Below are 16,699 nucleotides of genomic sequence, written 5' to 3'. Positions count from 1 at the left end.
GAGCTTACTCCCAAGTAAGTAAAGTTAGGACTGCAGTCGGTTAAAAAATCTGAGCAAAATAAATAGAACATTATCTCTATTCTTTGTATTTAATAGTAACATTAACAATACTTTTTTAAAAAAATGAATATTTCAATAGACATTAATTCTTTACCTCTTTTCCATAATTTCCAGTGTTAAATGCAGCAACTCCCTCTTACTTTTTTCCCGTCTCTTTATCATCTCTAGAATTGTTACTGCACGACTCAGATCCCGACGTAGCTTAAGCATCTTTTCATATGATGCCTCATCATTTTTCCGATTCTGCAAAATAAATAAATAGTCACACAGACCACACAGACATCTGCATTTTTATAAACACAAACTCTTCTGGGCCATAACACAATCCATTATCCTTATTCCTCTTGCAGAGGCAAGCTCTAAATAGTGTACCTGTTCAAAGAATTCATATAAATATAAACACACTCACTTTACGAGTCTGCATCTTTTCTGTTCGCCTTCTAAATGCAACGTAAGGATCATTTGTGCTGGAACCATCACGCTTCTCCTGTTTTACTGCTGGGATAAGAGACGGACCTCGACAGTTTTTCCTCTTTTTAATCCAGTACTCATATACTTCTCTAATCAGTTCATCATCTTCTTTCAAGAGTAGCTTGGCCTCCTGCAGGCTGACTGGCTAAAAGTAAAACACAAGTGTGTCACTTTTGTACATTTATTTATTTTGCAACAGTTGCAACAGTTTCAAACAGTGATGTGGAGCCGGCATTTCCCCACTACTTTACTTTTTATATAGAAAACATTTTCATTTCATAGAGTTGCATGCAATGTTAGCTCTACTCCGAGTAGACTCAATGAGATTAAAATTAACGGGCCTAGATTAGATGAATCCATCTATTGGGTTTCTCTAAGAAGAACTTTGTTGGATACAACCCATATGCTCATTAGTAACAATGAATATATGTCAAATGTAAATGCAGTATTAGGCAAGTTTCTCAGATTCAACGTTTTTAGTTATGTTTAATAAATACAAGTAAAACAAACAGGGCAGGGATGGGAAACTTACCCTCCAGATGCTGTTGGGACTCCAATGCCCAGCAGCCCCAGTCACTAAAGATAATAGTTGGGGATGCTGAGAACTGGTTTAACAACATCTGGAGGGCATCAGGTTTCCCAACCCTGCTCTAGAACATAAGAAAATTTTCTGATGGAAGCTAAACATTTTCAGTTGAAAATTAACATATGCAAATTTGCTTAAGATTTTCTTTTAAATTCAAAATTTTCTAGCAAACCCACATAAATGCTTTCAAGTATCTGAAACAATGCTGTACCTGCTGACCACTGCCTTTTTCCAGCCGATCTATCATTTCTTCAAATTGCAAAGGAGAAATATCAATCTTTTTCTTCAGCTTATTCACAAAGGCCTCATCTTCTGAATCCAAGTCATAATCTGGCTGCTCTGCATCCAAACTAAAAGCTGGAGGGGGGAAAGTATGTTTTATGCTTTTGTTCTCAGGTGTTCTGGGGAGAAAGAGGTAAGGCAGGGCAGACAGCTATTTGGACATTGGCCAAATTTGGATGTAATACTCAAGCATAGTTCAGCATCACATGAACAAGCCTTGTTTCCTTCCAGGCCTACACTTCACCCTCACTTCTCCCATATCTAGGTTTTAAATGATTATGATTAGTTTCAAACGCTGGCCCACTGAAGCTAATCAGTTAGTGTTAAGTCACAATTCCAGTTTAAATGAAAATGTTTTATGATATACCTTATACCATGGTCAAACCATTATTCCATTTAGCTCTTTACTGTAATCAATGACAGAGTGAATGGCTGCAACTCACAGAGGATTCAGACAGAAGTCTTTCCCACCTCTGCCTGGAGATGCCACTAACTGATACGGGAACATTTTGAAAGCAAAGCCTGTGGTTTCCCATTAAGCTATGGCCCTTCCATACTCAGCTGTGGCTATGAGACAGAGACCTAGGTTTGCTCATGCAGTTGTTAGCCGTCATATTGTTATATCTGAACATAATGTTACAGCAGCTTTAAAAAGAGATTAGTTCAGTTTAAGTACTGGTTTTTACAGAGACCAAGTTAAAATAAATATCCTCTTTAAAGGTCAATTTTAATTTAGAAATCTGCATACATGTTCCTGTAACATGGAATACTACCATCATTTTCTTTACCGCGTCCTGACAATGTCGACTTAGGATAACTGGCTTACTTGCTTGTCAGGTTATACTAAGTTTTAATTAAAACCGTATCCCAAAATGACTATAGCCATTGTAATGGTCTTGTAATGTGGACTTCACCCATTGTATCAATTAGGCACAAAGAGCTGATTATCTGCATCATTTTAAGTATGATACTCTGAACTCTAGATACTTTCTCCAAGTCAGAAGCAAAAAAGGAGTTATACTGCATTCTTGAGACTATAAAGTTATGCTGGAAGCCAAATGGAAAATTCCCAGCTCACTGGTTGCCTGCCCCTATAGTAGTAGAAGCTAAACAACTAACGACACGTCTGTGTGCGGTGGTGGTAAACAATCCCAGAAGACAACTCTACTCTATTAACCATAGTTGAATCACACACACTCACAGAGGTGGCCAATAGTTTGTTTCCAAGATGAAAAAGAAACACCACATTAGGGTTCCTTAGAAACACAGTGGTAGGTTTAGGCAGAACAAACATGCTACTTTTCTGGAAACCACTGTAGTTGTGCTAACAGACAAAACACCCTAATTTCAGATACCTACAGTAAAGTTAAGACAAAAAAAAAACAACCATTCACCTGCCCTCAATTAATCCCACCCACCCACCCCACAAACCCAAATCTTTTTCCAGTGAAGCCTGGAAATTTATTATTACAGAAGGCACAGGGTGTATCAATCTACAGGAAAACAAGATTTTATATCATTGGTCTGCCCCACAAAGGATTGAAGCCACAACATTCTGTACTAGCTATGGGTGCTGAACAATCAGAAGAAACTCCACTGAGTAAAGAACAGCAATTAATCTTGCTTTGGGGAAGAGATGCAGTCAGCATGAGAGATATCAATGAAAATGGATTCTCTGGCCAAAAGCACTCCCAGGAAAACAGATTTGCTCTTTCAGAGCAATTCAGTGTATCAATTACAACTATACATATCTCTTCAAGATCACTTACCCCACCCCCAATACAGCTTTAGTTTTGCCTGGATTCAATACCAAATTATTCACTCCAAACCAAGGTAAACTTGAGACACCTGTTACAACGCCAACCACTGCACCCAAAATCAAATGGGAATGTAAAACAGAAGTGGGCATAATCAATGCTGGGAACCCTCACCCTAGCCTAGGTTTCTCAACAGTTCATAGAATCATAGAGTTGGAATAGACCACAAGGGCCATCAAGTCCAACCCCTTGCCAAGCAGGAAACACCATCAGAGCACTCCTGACATATGGTTGTCAAGCTTCTGCTTAAAGACCTCCAAAGGAGGAGACTCCACCACACTCCTTGGCAGCAAATTCCACTGTCGAACAGCTCTTACTGTAAGGAAGTTCTTCCTAATGTTTAGGTGGAATCTTCTTTCTTGTAGTTTGGATCCATTGCTCCGTGTCCGCTTCTCTGGAGCAGCAGAAAACAACCTTTCTCCCTCCTCTATATGACATCCTTTTATATATTTGAACATGGCTATCATAAGGCATCGTTTCCAGGCCTTTGACCATTTTGATTGCCCTCCTCTGGACACGTTCCAGTTTGTCAGTGTCCTTCTTGAACTGTGGTGCCCAGAACTGGACACAGTACTCCAGGTGAGGTCTGACCAGAGCAGAATACAGTGGCACTATTACTTCCCTTGATCTAGATGCTATATTCATTCATGCTATATTCTAGTTCATTTATAAGATGCCAGTTATGAAGTAGCTCCACTCCTATATGACATTTCTCATTCTCCTGCACTGTCTTCTGTGACTAGACATGATAATACTTTCTTGCAAGTACAGTGGTACCTTGGTTTTCGAAAATCTTCGCTGACAAACATTTTGGTTTTCAAATGCCGTAAAACCAGAAGTAGATGCTTCAGTTTTCGAACATGCCTCGGAAGTCAAATGTGCTACACGGCTTCTGCTGAGCGCAAGATCCTGAGGCCTAGCTGTTGGCTATTGAGTTTTCGGTTTTTGAACGTTTCAGAACTCGAACGGTCTTCCAGAACAGATTAAGTTAAAAAACCGAGGTACCACTGTATGAAAATTGTTTACCTTTACTGCAGTCACTATTTAAATTTTCTAGTTTCTGCCAAATTATTTTAGTATGTAATAAAAAAGTAAAGTATTAACACTGTTTTGAGAAAGTAAATTTCAAGGTGTCACGGCACCTTTTGTCATCTTGAAACTACCAACTCACAAAGTTACTTTTCTAGAAAACAAGAGTAAGGATGGCACTGCCCAAGAAACCCAAACAAGAGTCACCAGTGGAGTTTAGATGTAAAGATATACTCACGCTGTATGTGAATAAGCTGCTTTGGCATCTTAAATTCTCCAGGGTATATAGATTCATAATAAGCAATATTACTTTCCGCTTCCGGGACTGGTATAACCATATTATCCCTCTTCTCGCCATATACCTGCTGTGCTGAAATGGCCCGCTGGAGATGATGTTCCTAAAATTAAAAGAGGGGAAAGAGAGAAAAGTTGAAAACCACAATGCACATTATTATTATGGGGGGGGGGCAGTATTTTAAATGTTTTAAAACTGCCTCTTTGGAAAAAGTCCCCTCAATGTAAGAAAATATAAACATTACTTTCATCAAAAATTCTACCATTAAGATTTACAGGTTATGTGAATTTACAGTAGGTTAAGCTCACAATTACAGGATTAGTAAGTAACTAGGAACAGCACAAAGCAAGTCAAAATCTGTCACTAATAGTAGCACAAGACCACCAGCAACAGCAACAACAAAAGAATTAGCTAATAAGTTGGCCAAGTCCATTTTATTAATATTTTTTATTTTATTTATTGGTTTACTGCACTTGTTGATATCAATAGTCTTTAAAGAAGAAGGTAAAAATTAATTTTCATCTCTCAAGTGAAACTGTCTTAACAGTTACTAAAGTAACCAAATAATCATAGCATCAACAGGGTGGGTTAGTGCAGATGTATTGATGGCTCTCTACTAAACAAAATAAGGAAACTGGTGGCCAGCCTCTCAAAACTTCTCCTCTCCAACCCTTCTCCTTCCTGGAGCAAAACTGCCCTTCTCTCACCCTTAACTATAATTAAGTAAGTAAACCATCTACCTTCATGCCCACTGTAGACAAGGTGGAAATTTGCTCTATAGAGGGAAAGGAGAACACTTTCAAAAGGCTGGTTCCCATTTCCTGTAAGCTATAGTTAGAGATCTATTGTTCAAATGTAGTTCCCAGTTCTTCAGACTATGGCTCAAAGCAGCCTTCCCCAGCCTGACTCTTTCCAATATTTTGGACTACAACTCCAATCAGTCGCAACTAGCATGGCCACACTGACTGAGGCTAATGGGAGCTGTAGTCCAAAATATATTGAGTGCACCAAGTTGGGCAAGGCTAGTGTAGAGAATCTAGAATATCCCTTTCCTGGTTTGTTATTTTTTACCACATATGTCGGAATTCAGCAAACTTCAATTGCACAACCCAAAAGTTGCCTCCAAACAAACTGGAGGAGTTTACAATTTGAGGAGGAGGTACAAAGCATGGTTTGGAAGCAATTCTTAGTTAACACTAGACAAACTCTGGCCAACCCACACACCACAGTAATGAAGTCTGATGATCACTGGCTTGTGGTAACATTAGGGCAGGCTTTTTGGGGGGGTAGGGAGGCACCAATGTTATGGAATGCCCTTCCTGCTGAAATACAGGAGGCTCCATCCATAGAGACATTCCACCTGCTCTTGAAGACATCTGTTAGGCATACATACCGCCTGATCCAATTGTTTTCATCATTCTTTTAACTATTTTAATTATTATGATTTCTGATTGACTTGTTTTACTATAAATTTTACTTATGGATATTTGTAATGTTTTGATGTACTTGTTTTATTGAGTATTTACTTGTGAACCACTTAGAAGCCATTTTGGCATGTAAGCAGTACATAAATTAATAAATAATAACAAGAACAACAAGTCCCTTTGGCAATTTCCCTTTCCTTTTTGATGGTATAAATGTTGTTCCCATTTCTCAGGGTCTCTAACCAGACTTGCTCACACTGGTTGCAATAATTAGGTGGCTGCTCATCACTCCAATCTGGTAACCACACACACTGGGCATCAGTATTTGGAATGACATTTCAGTGGCGTAGCGTGGGGGGTGCAGTCCGCACCGGGCGCAACATCTGGGGGGGTGCGCTCCATGGGTTAGGGGGCGCAAATTATTTGCCTTGCCCCGGGTGCTGACAACCCATGCTACGCCACTGTCTCTTGTGTTTTCAAGATGAATGATAAAAAAACACACATATAAACCTCTGCAGTCAAATACCACTATACACAACAATTAGAGAGCCGTGGTCAAGGTAAAGGGACCCCTGACCATTGGGTCCAGTCGTGACCGACTCTGGGGTTGCGGCGCTCATCTCGCTTTATTGGCCGAGGGAGCCGACGTACAGCTTCCGGGTCATGTGGCCAGGATGACTAAGCCGCTTCTGGTGAACCAGAGCAGCACACGGAAACACCGTTTACCTTCCCGCTGGAGCAGTACCTATCTATCTACTTGCACTTTGATGTGCTTTCGAACTGCTATGTTGGCAGGAGCAGGGACCGAGCAACGGGAGCTCACCCCATCACGGGGATTCGAACCGCCGACCTTCTGATCAGCAAGCCCTAGGCTCTGTGGTTTAACTCACAGCGCCACCCGCGTCCCTTAGAGAGCCCTTAAAGTAATATATTAAGGCATTGTTTGACCTTGAATAGCAGCTGCCCATTTTTAATCTTAGTCAATTCAGAGAATTCATATAATTGCCTTTTATAATAATTATACCTTGGCTAAACAGAGAAAGCTACTAAGTATAGACAGTGGTTAGCAGCTGCAGGAATGTTTGAACTACTGCTACCTTGCCAATCATGAATGTGATTAAGGCTTTGAGAATCAACTCGGCCAACTGGCACTTCTTAAGTATGATCCCACACACACTTGGGAACATTTCTTTATCTATATTTTGTAGTGTGGTGTAGATAACCAGTATGAAATACACCCCTGATAAAGTCTGAAAGATTTAAAGAAATATGTGACCAAATGTACAACATAAAGTACAGTGGTACCTCGGGTTAAGAACTTAATTCGTTCCAGGGGTCCGTTCTTAACCTGAAGCACCACTTTAGCTAATGGGGCCTCCTGCTGCCGCGCAATTTCTGTTCTCATCCTGAAGCAAAGTTCTTAACCCAAGGTACAATTTCTGGGTTAGCGGAGTCTGTAACCTGAAGCATCTGTAACCCGAGGTACCACTGTACTCTGAATGGGTGACTAGGAAATAATTGGGTCCTGTTTACAAGTATTCCAAAGGGAGGATCAGGAACAAGTCACTGTTTCAGAAGACATTAATATGGTTCAAATACCACTTAAAGGCATTTTGAATTGGTGTATCCAGAAACTGGATGCTGAGACAGTTCAAATGTATTTCAGAGTTAATCTACTGCAGAGATTCTTCTGAGGTTAAAGTTTCGAAACATAAAAACTATTAAACACTAACTTTTCCAATATGCCTTCAAAATTTTGGTTTGGGAGGGGGACAGAGGTGGAGGAAGAATATAATTTTAAGTCCAGATATATGGAAGAAAATGGTGCTTCAGGTAGGCCTGGGCCTAAGCACTCCAAGCACCTGCTGAAGCCTGAAGTATTTACCGGTAAGTCGAGAAGGGAATCCAGAAGTTTCCTGCAAGCCTATTTTTTGAGAAGAGTATAACCTCATCCCTAAAGGGCTAAACTCAAATGCCCTGATTTTTGATTCTATTGACAAGAAGCACTTCTGCCTTGTCTGGATTAAGTTACTTTGTTCACCCTCAACCAGTCCATTACTTATATCGCACACTAATTCATAATATCAGCCTTGGCTTGTGATGAGGAGGAGATAACAATTTGATGTCGTTCATAAGCTGACAATACTGAACTCCAAAGCAAAGCCCCAGGCAACTTCCCCCTTAGGTTTCAGGCAGCCTGGTGAAATAGAATGAAAAAATCAATAGAAACCTGTGGAAAACCATACACTAGTGACCAAGCTGTCTAACAGGAGTTACCCAGCACCACTTCTGATATCAAACCATCACTTAACAGTGCCAGCTGGTCCATCACAGCTAGGTGTTTCAGAAGGATATAACAGATAATCATACTGAAAGCTAGGCGATCCAGCAGAACCTTGCATTCTCCAAGGGGTCACATATCAGGACCTTGCCTGTCCTCAAAAAATTCTCAAAGCTTGTAGACAAAGCTTGAGATTACAAGCTGCTTTAATATCCTTGGGTGCAGCTCATCAGGCCCAGGAATCTGAATTCATGTAGTTAGGTTTCCCTTACCACATATTTTCCTATATTGGGCTGAAGCTCCCTACTCAGAGTAGGCCCACTGAAGTAAATAGATATGGCCAGCTATCATTAATTTCAATAGGTCTAATTAAAAACTAAAAAGAAAACTCAATTTGTAAATATTGTAAATACTGACTGAATAAATTGAATTTTTAATACTAAATATGATCATTTAATGGCAAATCAAGCTATAGATACTTAAGGATTCTTACAGAATGCAAAATGTATCAAAGTGGCCTTTGTTCTGTAAAGGATGCTAATTTAGAAATACATAATGGTACAAGAATATAGAAAACTTTGACAGACCCTTCCTTGTGTGAAAACTACAATTCAAAATGTTTCTTACACACCACACTTACACAAGGAGGATTTAGAAAGGGAGCGAAGGGAGGAAGAGCAAAGGCGATATTTAGTAATTCAGAAATAGGTTTCACCTATTTCCACATGCTCATAACCTGCAAGGTGGCGTAATTTTTCAATTCAAGAATTAAATACCAAAGGATTTCAAAACATTCAGGACTCCTGGCTAGTAGAGACTTGTATTTTGGCTAATACCCAAGTACAACAGTTTATTTAAAACAAATAATTTCACATTAAAGTAAAAGGTAAAGGGACCCCTGACAATTAGGTCCAGTCGTGGACGACTCTGGGGTTGCGGCGCTCATCTCGCTTTACTGGCCTAGAGAGCCGGCATACAGCTTCTGGGTCATGTGGCCAGCATGACTAAGCTGCTTCTGGCGCACGGAAACACCGTTTACCTTCCCGCCGGAGCGGTACCTATTTATCTACTTGCACTTTAATGTGCTTTCGAACTGCTAGGTGGGCAGGAACAGGGACCAAGCAACGGGAGCTCACCCCATCACAGGGATTCGAACCGCCGACCTTCTGATCGGCAAGCCCTAGGCTCTGTGGTTTAACCCACAGCGCCACCCGCATTCCTCACCATTAAAGTAAGAACAACCATATAGAGTAAAAATAGTACCAGTCACAATCAAGGCATCTAATCACCTTAAGAGCTAAAAACAATAAAGATTGTTTGTAACAGGAACACTCAAGTCTTGTTACCCTCCCCATCACAGAATAAACAGCACAGGTGGTTAATACTGCACATGCTCCTAGAGCAGAGGCAGGGAACATTTTTGGCTCTATGGGCCAGGTCCTTATCAGGATCTCTTACAGGCCACATTTGACAGGTGAGTGGGGCCACCCACCTGCAAAGCACATGGCTTTGCAAGTGAGAAGGGGGCGGATGCTTCAAACAGCACTTTTGAGAAGCCCTTTACAGAAGCTCCTTCAGCCCAATTTCAGCTACAACAGGAGCATGGGGGCTTTTAAAGTACTTCTCAAAAGTGCTGTTTGAAACAGATCACAGAAATCTCTCCCCATCCTCCCACACATACCCCACCCACATGCAGGAGAAGTGCAGGAGCTGTTTCACACAGCACTACAGAGGTGCTTTGATCTCCTCTCGTCAGGGGAAGAGCAAGGATTAAATCCTGCTGCCTTGACTGTGCAATTCTTTTCCCTACTGGGAACAGGGCACATTGCCAATGCAGGATTAGCCGCTGTCCTCCTGCCCATCAGTTAATGTTGCCAGTGATATTGGCTGGTGGGCAGGTGAGCATGGTTTGAGGAAAATAGCCCTGTGGTCCAACTTGCCCCCCTCCCCAACAAGGCAAGGTTAGCCTGCAGGTCGAGGGTTCTCCACCCTTGTTCTAGACCAGGGTGGTTCAACTTTTACTAACGAGTGGGCCGCAAGAGTACTTTGTCATAGAGCCTGTGAGCCACACACTGCCTTGTCACATGGGGGGTGGGAAGCAAGGCCAAAATTGACCCCAGCCCTTGTGCTACCTTCTCAAAGCCAACTAAGCAAGGCACCAGGCTTTAGGAAGGAGGCACAAGACTCCCACTTCCTTGCCAAAGCTGGGAAAGCACTTTGAGGAAGAGGCTGAAGGACTCTAGGAGCCTCTCAGAGCCTCCTTCCCAATGCTAAGTGCCTCGCTTAGCTGGCTCTGGGAAAGGCAGCCCAAGGGTTCCAAATGTTGCTGAGGGCTGCCAAAAAAGGCCTTGAGGGCTGCATTGGATCACCCTGTCCTAGACCAACCAAGCAGCCAGCAAGTAATAAAACTACAAGTACTGCCATTATGCCATGGAGGGTTATCTGGCACAGCCAACAATTCTACAGCAGAGCTTTACTCATATCACCGGTCCAGTGAAATACATAATAATAATAATAATAAAATTTATACCCTGCTCATCTGGCTGGGTTTCCCCAGCCACTCTGGGCGGCTTCCAACGAAGTATTAAAATGCAGTGGTCTATTAAAATACACTGATCCACTATAACATTTGTGTAAACATACACCAAGATAGAATTGCTAGTGTCTCCCTTAACATGACACATGATGAACCTGGTATAAGAAACAATCCCATACTGTTTCTACCAGGAATGAAAATTTAAGATTCCCTTTTAAATTCAAATCCCCTCAGGAGCTTAACACTGAGTCTCTGTGATAGCTTCTCAATTTAAAGCAGAACATATTGCAACTGAAGTATTTTCAGAAACAAATCCAAGACTTCTCCCCCCTCCACGCAATACTGTTAAGATAGTGTGTCAGGGTATTATTATTATTTTACTTTCCAGAAGGAAAATTGGTTGGCAATGTTAATGCCTCCAATGCTTACTCCTAGGAATTATCTTGAAAGGCAGTATTTTTATAGTCAGAGGGATAGATCAGTCTATTTCTGGTCCTTGCCAATTTTACATGTGTTTACTCATAAGTCCATTCAGTTTTGTTTCTGCATTAAGTTGATGGGAGTGGGGTGGGGGAAATGTATTTAAATACAACAGGGTGCGGAACCGTTTTCTGAAGGCCACAGTTCCATCTTAGTAGCCTTCAGAGATGTCACACGTGGAGCAGTGTCAGAGGCAAAAGTGGGTAAAGCAGCAAATGTAACTTTTACCTTTGTACAGTAGGCTACTTTCTTGACACAGACCCTTTATCCAGGCAACCAAGCGGCATTAACAGAGTTCAAGAATACATTTCACCCAGGCTAAACACACAAGGTGGATGTAAAGGAGGGATAGTGAGTAGTTTGGTCTAGGGTGAATACCAAGGGGTCAGACAAAGAGGGCTGGAGGGGCAGATTGGGCCCCTAGGATTACAATTCCTAGTTCCTGAAATATGGTTATATATTATGTGCTTTTCCCCACAATGTACGTTATCCCAATGTATTAATTTCTAAACAGGTTTTGTCCTAAAATGAGCATTTCTAACACTTTTTGTATTTTTTTGAGCCAAGAAACAATTGCAAAAGAAGTGTAAAATGTATAGGTTAATTAGGTTCCAATCTGTGTATTAGTCTGGGAGGTACAAATGAAGACCAAACAAAACTCTCCTCCATACATATATAGCAGGGGTGGGGAACCTCTGGTCCATGGGCCATCTGACCCACCAGTCCTCCTCATCTGGCCCACAAGGCCATTTTCCTCCAACCACACTCACCTGTGGACAACCGCCTGTCAAAGTTAATCCACAGGGTGGAGCAAATAAAAGATCTAGATTCTAGGCTCCTAGGCCTAAAAGGCTCTCCACTCTGCTATACAGCAGGCACATCCAACTGGTCGATCGCGATCTACCCGTCAATCGTGGGGTGTCCCTGGTCGATTGCGTGGTTATCAATCTCCCCCCCCCAAATAAAATAAAAAGAAAGATCAACAACTTTGGGTCCCCCCCAAAGCTTTTTAATAGTGGGTGTAGATCACAGTCGCTTGCAAGTTGGACATGCCTACTATACAGGATCTATCCAGTTCCACAAGTAAGCATTAACCTCTGCACCCTGGAGCAAGTGGCCTTTACAACTGTAGGCCTAAGAACCAAACTGCAGAAAGGCAAATGCAAACACATCCCACTAGGCCTTTGAAACTGGAGAAACAGACGTATTTCAAGGGGCATGTTGTCAGTGAATGATGCTTACAAATTTGACCCCTGGGCATTACTAGATAATAGTATTTCTAATTGTAGCTGTTGGTTTTAGTTAGTATAACTTAGTCTTCATAGTGCAATTTTAGATTTGTAATTGTGAGCCACCACATGAAAACACAGCAAAAATGTATTAAAGAAAAATACGAGGATTAGCTGTTGCTGAGCTCTTGGCACATACACATCTACTGCTTCCACGTATGGAAATTTTAGGTTTGGAGCTCTGTATGGTAGATCTGTCGTCTGAAACAGTATCTCTTCATGACAATATAGATGCACACAGTGGGGTCCAAATGAAGCAGTGATTTTTATTTTATTTTAATAAGGTATAGTAGAGGGGGGATATTTTAGACAGAGATAAGGCTTTGTCAGAATACAGGATGACTGGTGGCTGTGTCCATTAGTTATAGCTCTCACAATCATTACTCTTGAAAATTAATTGTCAGTCTTGAATTATGGCAGTGTTGAATTAAAAGTAGGGAAAGGGGGGGGGTTAAAGAAATCCATGAGGGCAACTGTCCCCAATTTTAGCCAAGCCATGCCTTCACAGTCTTTTTAAAACAGTAGTGCAACAGCCATCACAGAAGTTAAACAGGAAGATTTCACTGTAATTCAAATATTGATTAGTACTTTGGTATTAAGGAAGATCCTGAATGCAAAACAAGAAGCCAGGCACTCAAAATAAACTGTTCCAATGACACAGCTGCCTAGAGCAATTAAAGCACAGACAGATACAGGGGCAGCGAGAACTGGAAAAGGGCTCATGACAGAAGTTGGCAGTGTTGGTGATATATCCCGCCTTTCCTCCAAGGAGCTCAAGGAGTTCTCCCCCTCCCCAATTTTATGCTCACAACAACGCTGTGAGTTAAGTTAGGCTGAGGATCAGTGGCAGGCTAAAGCTCACCCAGGGAGCTACATGGTTGAGTGTGGGTTCGAACTCTGGTCTCCCATGTCCAGCAGCCCAACCATTATACGACACTGTCCCTTTCAAGCAAATATAGCAAGGACTGAGACTCCACCTCCCTTTTTCTGCACGGCTGGAAGTGGCTCATAGCAGCATAAGACTTGATGCCAAAATACTTAGGAGTCTGTTATACAGCAAGCACTCTTTTCTGCATGGACAAATAGAATGTTAAGGCAACACCCTTATGCCAATACATTCACAAAAGAGTCATGAGCATATCAAGACAGAACAAGATCTCCCAACAGGTTTTCCATTAGAAAAACATATATACTTCTATTCTAAACACTGTATTACCGATGGCAACTGAGAGCACTTAATGTCTTATGTCACTTATGCAAAATTAGCTTGAGTCATCCACCTCTGGACATTACTTGACTTCATTCATTGGCACTTTTCTACTTAAGCAGAAATATTTAACTTGGAAACCTTGAATAGTTACTGAAGTCAATTGATTCTCATTTGTTTAAACTTCTAAGGATGATAAGGAGGAGGAGAGAGATCAATGTGTTAACAGTCCCTAGAACATAACCTATTTTAAGTTGAACCCAGCCAGAATCATACTTTCATGGATCTTGGATCTGTGTTAGCCAAGATAAACATTCAAATTATTCTTAGATGCAAGGGAGAAAGATGAAACAACTTCAAGTCAGAACTCAGGCAACAGTTTAAAGACAAAACAGAGCCACTTATATATATAGTCATGCTTCTACATACTTGGAGCCCCCTAGGAATGCAAAAGTATGTAAATTTCTAAAGTAAAACTGAATTTTTTTGGCATGCCACTGACAGTGGAGCTTAGATGATAAAGAAAAAAGGGCTAAAGAAAACTCAGGCATGCAATGGTTGAGATACAGACTATCAGGATGTCAGTTGGGACTCAGCTACATTGGCAAAGGTAAATAGCTTTATATGCGTTGTATATGCATTATAACGGGATGTGGGTGGCGCTGTGGGTTAAACCACAGAGCCTAGGACTTGCTGATCAGAAGGTCAGTGGTTCGAATCCCCGTGACAGGGTGAGCTCCCGTTGCTGGGTCCCTGCTCCTGCCAACCTAGCAGTTCAAAAGCACATCAAAATGCAAGTAGATAAATAGGTACTGCTCCGGCGGGAAGGTAAACGGCGTTTCCGTGCGCTGCTCTGGTTCGCATGCTGGCCACATGACCCGGAAGTTGTACGCCAACTCCCTCGGCCAGTAAAGTGAGATGAGTGCCGCAACCCCAGAGTCCTCTGTGACTGGACCTAATGGTCAGGGGTCCCTTTACCTTTATAACACTGTGACACCAGATGGCGCTGTGGAGTTCTTTTTTTTTTGCCAACCCAATTTCTCATACAAAGTTTAACTGAAACTCTTCTTTGATTTGTCTAGATCCAGCCTTGAAAAGAAATCCCCCACCAAATGGAATATGGAAGGCAGGATGATAGAGGAAATCAATTTGCTCAGCACTGCACATCTTTTACCTATTGCCTGGGCAGGGAGGGGGAGGATTAGAATTGGGGAGATGCATGCTGATAGATCCTCTCCAGTCCTATAGTATGATGATTCAGTCTCTAGAGCTGACTGCTGCCCCCATTATATAGCTAGAAAATGCTCAGGTTGCAGGTGGTGGCACCCCGACCTATATGACACAGTAAGTCAGGGCTGGCAAAGGAATAGTATAGTGTTGATTATCATTCCCTGAAACTCCCTCTCCCCACCTGCACTTCTCTTAGGAGTGGGGATGCAATGGAACATTGTTCTGCAGGCCCCACTTGATTCCCCATTTTAGCATCTCGTTCAATTTAGCAGTGTAGCAATTCATATATATTACTCTGGAAACAAATTGTATTATAGCTCATATTTTTAGTTCGCTCAATAAGGTGCAAGAATCCAACTGGACTGCATAATTTGAGACTTGATATAACAGTAGGACTGGCACTATTTCATGCATAAGCATTTTGCAGCTAACAAAAGCATATTTTCTTGTAAGCACTTTTACTTGGAGTATACAGTAGATTCTGCCCTTGAAGCAATTACGCAGCTGTTGCTGTGCACCACTTCCCTTACTCCAGAGCATTTCTAATGATTCAGTGAGCACTTTGGCAGGGTAGCCAATGTGGTGACTTTCAAGTGTTATAGACTCCAACTCCCATTAGCCTTAGCCAGCATGGTCAAGGGTCAAGGTAGTCATACTGCACAAAATCTGGAGGGAACGACACTGGCTGCCACTGAGTTATTGGTTACAGGCAAGTGTCCTTAGAAGTCATAATCTGATTCCGTGCAGTTAGGTATACATAAGCCCATCTAAGCTTTTAAGCGTGCCTAATTCTGCATAAAACCAGGCCTTTTGGTGCAAACGTAGCAATTTTCATGCACCTGCTACAGAATATCACACAAGGTAGTTTGTCACTGTTTATGCCCCACATCTTGGATGTCTTTGAATCTTTTACCATCAGATTAGCACAAACCTTTCCATAACTGGTCTGAATTAAAAGATTTATGAATGAAAGTATTATGGTCCCTTCCAACTCTACAATTCTATGACTATGTCTTGTTGTCCATTGTAACACTGCCCTCTCACCTTTGCATTAGTTTTTTTCTGTTTTTGTTTAATTTGGACCAATGCACCCACAGACGCATTCACCTCCACTAATTTAATCTGCTGATTTGTCAGCAGGAGCGCAAGCCTTGTGACTTTCTAATCCTCTCTTTTTCAAGTGCAATTACATAAATTCAGCACTAAGAAAGCACAAGCCTAAAATTCAAGGAGGCTGAATTACATAGACTAGTCCCAGGGCATTAAGGCTCAAAAGGGGGAGACAGGACAGAACAGGTCTTGCTGCTTTTTTGTGTCCTATTCATGCTTACTCAGGATTAAGCCCCATTTCTTAGGTTGATTTCATAGAACTGCTATCTTAGCTCTGGTACTTGTTCCATCACCATCACATATACCATACAACAGACAATGCCAACGGTTGCTATTTAAATTGATTTGGCATTTTGTTTACATTCACCACACAGTACCATTGGCTGAAGTAAATGCAATGCAGACAAATGTTGAGAGGTTAAAAAAAATACTCATTTCACACGAGCTAGCTGCCTTTCTACCTCTGTTTTAAAGGTACCTATACCGTGCACTTGTTATAGCTTGAGTTTCTAAGAAGAATTTCAGGAATTCCTACATACTTAAAAACTATTTCCCCAAGTGTCTTAGTATGCCTTAATTCATAAACTCATGACTCAAGAAGT

The 16,699-nt window shown here is 41.5% G+C and overlaps 1 protein-coding gene across 7 annotated transcripts in view; it reads right to left on the bottom strand.

The window, feature by feature from the left end:
- Positions 1-16,699, bottom strand: part of EPC1 (enhancer of polycomb homolog 1) — a 57,385-nt gene that overhangs the window by 19,700 nt on the left and 20,986 nt on the right. For all 7 annotated transcript variants that reach the window (XR_014517428.1, XR_014517429.1, XR_014517430.1 and 4 more), the window contains 4 exons: positions 4,484-4,643; positions 1,329-1,474; positions 470-676; positions 155-303 (listed from right to left, as the gene is read on the bottom strand). Coding sequence is in view for 4 of the 7 variants with exons in the window: in XM_083466735.1 (XP_083322861.1) it covers positions 155-303; positions 470-676; positions 1,329-1,474; positions 4,484-4,643 (662 nt within the window). In the remaining 3 variants the exon portion in view is untranslated. The remainder of the gene's footprint in view (positions 1-154; positions 304-469; positions 677-1,328; positions 1,475-4,483; positions 4,644-16,699) is intronic.

The sequence above is a fragment of the Podarcis liolepis genome (genome assembly GCF_965112155.1).
Source record: "Podarcis liolepis genome assembly, chromosome: 12".
NCBI lineage: Eukaryota > Metazoa > Chordata > Lepidosauria > Squamata > Lacertidae > Podarcis > Podarcis liolepis.
Note: the sequence above shows the minus strand (reverse complement) of the source record. Positions and strands in the feature narration are given on the sequence as shown.